General features: G+C 40.4%; 1 protein-coding gene across 1 annotated transcript; it reads left to right on the top strand.

Annotated features, from left to right (window-relative positions):
• Nucleotides 1-4521: 4521 nt before the first annotated feature.
• Nucleotides 4522-5449, top strand: LOC122921980 (olfactory receptor 5AS1-like). The gene is given in 2 exon segments (XM_044272355.1): nucleotides 4522-5190; nucleotides 5192-5449. Coding segments are annotated over 2 exon segments (927 nt in total).
• The last annotated feature ends 1243 nt before the right edge of the window (nucleotides 5450-6692 follow it).

Genomic DNA, 6692 nt, shown 5'->3' with positions numbered 1-6692 from the left:
GACCAATTTGTTGTTGTGTACCTTGATGAAATTCTTATATTTTCAGACACCTTGGGGGAACATTGCAGACATGTTCAGTTAATCTTGGAACATCTACTGGAAAATAATCTTTACTGTATATCAAACTGGAAAAATGTGAATTTTAACAAACAAAAATCCAATTTCTTGGATATATTATCTCCCCAGAAGGTCTTAGTATGGATCCTAGTAAAATCAAAGCTGTAATAGATTGGCCCACTCCAAGAAATCTTAAAGATGTTCAGCGATTTATAGGGTTTGCAAATTTCTACAGGAGATTCATAAAAGACTTTTCTAAAAACATCTTACCAATCACTTTACTCACAAAGAAAAAACAAGTGGTCTCCAGAGGCACAAGTTGCTTTTGACCAGCTCTTTACTTCTGCGCCCATACTGGTCCATCCAAATCCTGAATTGCCTTTTGTGGTTGAAGTAGATGCCTCAGACTCTACTGTGGGAGCTGTCCTATCTCAACCAGTTGGAGACAAGATGCAACTCCATTCATGTGCTTTTCTTTTTCATACCATGTCATCGCCAGAAAGAAATTATGACATAGGAAACACAGAACTGTTGGCCATTAAAGTTGCTTTCTCTGAGTGGAGACATCTTTTGAAAAGAGCTAATCACCCAGTAAATGTCCTTACTGACCACAAAAATTTTGAATTCATCCGTACAGCTAAAAGACTGTCTGCAAGACAAGCAAAATGGGCCTTGTTTTTCTCTAGATTTAATTTTATCATTTCTTATCGGCCAGGTTCAAGAAATGGCAAGGCTGATTCCTTGTCCAGGAATCTTGCTGAACCACAGAAGGGGTCTAAAACAGAGTCTACTATTTGATCTTCCAAAAATTTTGTAGGAATACCGGGCTCTAAAGTACTTTTAACCATGTTCAGAGAGGGATACCAGAATTACTCTTTCCTTAACCATCCTTCCAAGGATGTGGACCTTTCCTTTAAAGAGGGGGTTTGGAAGCAGGAAAACAGAATATATGTCCTGATTCTGCTCGAATTCAAGTCCTCAAATTGGTCCACGATTCTAAAATTGCAGGGCATCTTGGAGTCATGAAAACTTACAACCTACTGCTTCTTTCATTTTGGTGGCCTAATTGTAAGAACGATGTGAGAAAATATGTTTCCTCCTGTTTAACATGTGCATGAAACAAGACACTGCGATCTCCTCCTCTAGGTCTTCTTCAACCACTTCCAGTTCCATCCAGGCCTTGGGAATCAATTTCCATGGATTTTATTGTGGACCTTCCTCCTTCTAAAGAAATGACTACCATCCTTGTTGTTGTGGACCGAATCACAAAGATGGCCAATTTCATTCCAATTAGAAGAATTCCTACTGCAGAACAAACTGCAGAATTAATGATTAAGGAGATATTTAAGTTGCATGGAATTCCTGACAATGTGATTTCAGATAGAGGTGTTCAATTCACATCAGGATTTTCGAAGAACTTAGGTACAGCCTTAGGATTTAGTTAATTTGTCTTCTGCTTTTCATCCTCAGTCCAATGGCCAGACGGAAAGAACAAACTAAACTCTGGAACAATACCTCTGTTGTTTTATTTCCTACCTTCAAGATGATTGGGTGGACTATTTACCAACAGCAGAATTTGCATACAACAACTCTAAATATAGTGCTACATCTCATTTTTTGCAAACTTTGGCTTACATCCAGTATTTATTCCTAACCTTCCTCTTAGTACACCTATTCCTGCTGTTACTCACAGATTAACGAAATTGCAAGAAACCCAGAAGAAACTAATAGAGATGCTACAAGAAGCCCAAGAAGACTATAAGAAAGCAGCTGATAAACATTGCAAAAGTTCCTCCCACCTTTAAAGTTGGTGATAAGTTTTGGCTATCTACTAGAAATCTGAAAACACATGTTCCACCTCCAAAATTGGGTCAAAACTCACAGGACCTTTCTAGATTTCTGAACAAGTTAATCAAGTTGCCTTCCATCTCAAACTTCCTAACAAATTGAAAATACACCCTGTGTTCCACGTATCATTGCTCAAGCCATTTAACGAAAACCCCTTTCCAGAAAGAAATCAGCCACCTCCTGCACCAGTAAAAGTCCAAGGGGAGGAAGAATACATTGTTGAAAACATTTTGAACTCTAGAATTTTCTGAGGTCAAGTGCAATATCTGGTGCAATAGAAGGGTTATGGACCAGCAGAGAATTCATGGGAACCAGAAAACAATGTTCACGCCCCTAGGCTTACAAAGGCATTTCATGACAGACATCCCAAGAAACCAGCTCCTAAAATGTCCAGAGGCCACTCTGAAAGGAGGGGACTATTGTCAGGACTCGAACCCCAGGACTCCAAATGAGTTATTCTGCTTTATGGACAGCTCCTGTGCTGAACTTATGCCTAGTTTCTGTGCCTCTAGTTTCGGTTCCCGCCTTTCTGGTTTGATCCACCCTGTTCCATGATTGAAAATCGTATTTAAGCCCAGCCTTGCACTTCCTACCTTGCAAGATTATTGTGCTCCTAGACTGTAATCAAGCTAGTCTCTCCTGCTTGCTGCTTGCTGACATTATCATGTGCATCGACCACTGGCTTCCTTCTGACTACGGTATTTGCCTTCTCCTGCTTGCTGACGTTATCCTGTGTATCGACCACTGGCTTCCTTCTGACTACGTTACCCCAGGTAGTTGCTATAAAGACTCCGAACCAGACCCGGACGGTTACATTACTGCTCTATAACCTACATCCAGAGCAAGGTAATTCATCCAATGATGGATTTATCATTTGCCTTATATTAGAGGGAAACATTGTCCCTTGTTTAATTTAGAATAATCCAAGAATCAACAGCTCATCTCCACCATCTAATATGCATTATTCATAAAATTTCATACATTTACAAATAAGACTATTAGGCCCATTTTCAATTATGTAATTCTTTCAATATATATGCCACAGAGTTCAATAGTTTTATTGAATTACAGTAAAGAATCCCTTTTATCCTTTAGACCACAGGTTGGCAACATGTTGACCTGGATCATCCAATCATTCTTCAATGGTCCAAGGTAGATTGTGGGCCAAACGCTATTGTTCCTTCCACCTCCATATAACATTCTACTTATCCAGCAAAATAAAAGCTTGAAAACACATATCCAACACTGAGTCTGCCTTAGCCAGCTCGCCAGGACTCCAGCAAGGAGCACAGTGTGAAGTTTGAAAGAAGTTTAACCGCCTGGACACGTGCAGCCTACTCAAATACCTGATACTGTGTAAACGCCTGTGTACTTTGCCTTGTGTAAAAGCCTGGACTACCCCAACATTAATCTTAAAAAACAGAGGAGGGTACATGTTCAGATGTGTACATGAAATACGTGTACACATAATGGCCTACTGCAGCCTAACATGAGGTTGGACTTCTGACCTTCTTGAACACTATGGGAAAATAGGTAAAGCAACTTGGTAAATGGCATAATTTTAAATGCCCCAGACTGCACCAAAGTTCTGTCACAAGGTAAATCAAGAAATCGCTGGTTTACACTTAGACATAAAAGACTAAATATGCACCTAATTTATAATCCAGCTAGACAAGGTTTATAATGTTCAAATATTAGGATTTGTAAATCTGGGCCAATTGTTCACCCTATCAACCCCCTTTATAAGTTACATACCATTCCCCCATGGTCCTTTTACAACTCGGTACCAAGTAGATTTCAAGACCCTCTGAAGTTTGAATGGAAGATCCTCAGCTTTCTAGTGTCACCTACCCCTGCTCTAGATGAAGCAAATCCTCATTTGTTAAGGTTACACCCCTGACACAGACTACATTTCTCTAGTTTTGCCATAAGCCATTCCATTATAATTTCCAGGTAGAAGTGGCCAGTAACAGTATCCTCACCAAAAAAAAAAAAAAGGAGCTGCCCGCTATTTTCTATTAATTGTACACATTTTATAACTAGTCTGTACTGGAGCGGCAATGGGGGGGGGGGGGGTCTGTGGATGGCACTGTTATGGGGTGGGTGGGGGTCTGTGGATGGCTTCTACCTCACAGTTTTGTTTTGTTTTTTTGCCTTCCTCTGGATCAACTTGCAGGATGACAGGCCGAACTGGATGGACAAATGTCTTTTTTTGGCCTTATGTACTATGTTACTATGTTACAGGGCTTTGCTTTTTCATCATCCTCTTTGAATCACCCTGTATTTATACATACTGATTAGATCATCTCAATTAGTAAATATAAGTCCTTGAGTTGTCTTCTGCAGAAAAGTTATTGCCTTTGTCGTCAGAAGAAAGAGCAGATGAGCCTTCTTGACACGTTAAGTTGACCAAGAGGCCTGAAAAAAACACAAGTCATAAACTGTTGTAGACCATTCAGTGAGCGGATGTGCACCCACTATCTTCCATTTGCTCATAGATAACCTAACATTCCAAATCTTTCCAATGACAGAACCCTAGAAACTTTATGAAGTCAATTTCACATTACAGTAACCTTTCTGTACATATTTCTACTTAGCATTCAGCAGTCACTTATAATGGACCCTACAAACATAACATCTCCAGACATGTTCGTCCTTCTTGGACTATCAGATGTTCCTTACCTCCAGGTTATATGCTTTCTTATGTTCTTGGTGATGTATATGATAACATTGGCAGGAAATCTTCTACTGATCATCGTGGTGAAGATTAACCCAGCTCTACAGACCCCCATGTACTTTTTTTTAAGTAATCTCTCTTTTATTGACATCTTCTTCTCATCTACCATAGTTCCACAAATCTTGATAAATACTCTTGCTGAGGATAAAAGTATTTCCCTGTTCGGATGTGCACTGCAAATGTACTTCTCTCTAGCTTTAGGGGCAATGGAGTGTATAATACTGGCAGTTATGGCCTATGATCGATTTGCTGCCATCTGTAGGCCACTTCACTACAACACCATTATGAACATGAGGTTGTGCATTACTCTAGCTGTAGGATCATGGACAGCATGCTTCATCAATTCTGCTTTCCATGTGTTCATTACAGTCCAACTTCCCTACTGCAAATCTCACCATATCAGCCACTTCTTTTGTGAGATACCTCCCTTCTTACAAATATCTTGCAGAGATACGAGACTTAATGAAATAGCGATGTACGTTTCTGCAGGTATTGTTGTCACAATGTCCTTATTCTTAACTCTGATTTCATATATCCATATTATAGCCAACTATTTTTAAGATCCAGTCTTCTCAAGGGAGGCAAAAGGCATTCTCCACATGTGCTTCGCACCTTATTGTTGTCACCCTCTACTATGGGACCATTATGTTCATGTATCTAAGACCCCGTTCTGCTTACTTACCAGAAACAGACAAGACAATATCTGTCCTGTATACAGTTGTGACTCCGATGTTGAACCCCTTCATTTACAGTGTAAGAAATAAGGACGTAAAATGTACCATAAAAATTAGTTTGACTAGAAAATGAAGTCTCTAAAAGAATTTTGTGTACATTGTAAAACACTGAAATAAAGGATCTCTCATACTTATTGTTGCCTTCGAGGTTGATTCCACAAGAGCAGATGCTGGAACTGGTCACCACTGATAGAAAGCAAAGAATATTGGTCAACAAAACCAATTAGTAGTATGTTGTTTTTAGTTTTGGGTGCTTTACCTGAATGAGTCTTTCTGTGACCCTGGAGAAAGAATCTGGAGAGAGGCTTAGAAATAAAAAGATAAAATTTGTGTAATGCCCCGCTAGGGGGCATTACCACTCTTTTTGCCCCTCTGCTATCATTAATGGTAAATCCTGTGTCATCTTGCATAATTATTATATGTCCTGCAAAATGTGTATTCATTCCTATGCAACTGTTGTGTGTTCATGTAATTTCCTGGTTCACTAGCAGGTGGCAGCACACTTGGCAGAGCTAGTTTCCTGGAGAGGAACTTTCTAGTTCCATTCCAGCCCTCTCTAGAGTCAGTTAGTTAGTGGTCAGTCTAGCCTTCCCCTCCTAGGGGAGAGGTTGCAAGTCAGTCTAGCCTACCCCCTCCTGGGGAAAGGGTGTGTGTTGGCTAGCAGAGCACTGTCTGCTCTGCTAGACCCAGAGGCCCAGCCTCTGAAGTCTTCATGGTTGCTTGTCCCCTCCTAGGCTCACATTGCCTTAACCTCCAAGCTAAGAGAGCTTGATGCTAAGAAGAAGTTCCTTGGATTAAAGTAAGAGACAGACTACAGACAGCTAAACTAAGCTCCAGCAGAAGAGGAAAGTTCCTATTTAATCCAGCTAGCACAGCAGAGCTGAGAGAGCTACAGCAAAGCAGAGCTAAGATTGTTGCAGAAGTGTTTGCCTGCCAAAGTTAAGCCAATACCTGATGATGACCAAAATACCTTTTGGAAACTGTTTGGATTACCGTTTATGAAAAGTAAAGCTGTGTTCAACGTTACTACAAGTCTGGACTTCATTTATTCTACCTCCTACACCATCCAAGTTCAACAACCCCTTTTTTTGCAATGCTTCAGACTACACCACATCTGGGATCCAAGGATATCCAGGTAGGAGCACTGTGACATGTGCATACAACATCTACAGAGACATTGTAGGCCACTCCACTCTGGCAATCCTACCCTGGGTACTAACACTACCATCTACAAAGAGGACTACATGTCTTCGTTGCCTAACTGCAACTGGCGTCACAACTACTTGACCTATAAGAGGGACATATTTCGTAGAGAC

Source organism: Bufo gargarizans, chromosome 11, assembly GCF_014858855.1.
Source record: "Bufo gargarizans isolate SCDJY-AF-19 chromosome 11, ASM1485885v1, whole genome shotgun sequence".
Lineage (NCBI taxonomy): Eukaryota > Metazoa > Chordata > Amphibia > Anura > Bufonidae > Bufo > Bufo gargarizans.
This window is presented reverse-complemented; position numbering and strand designations above follow the sequence as displayed.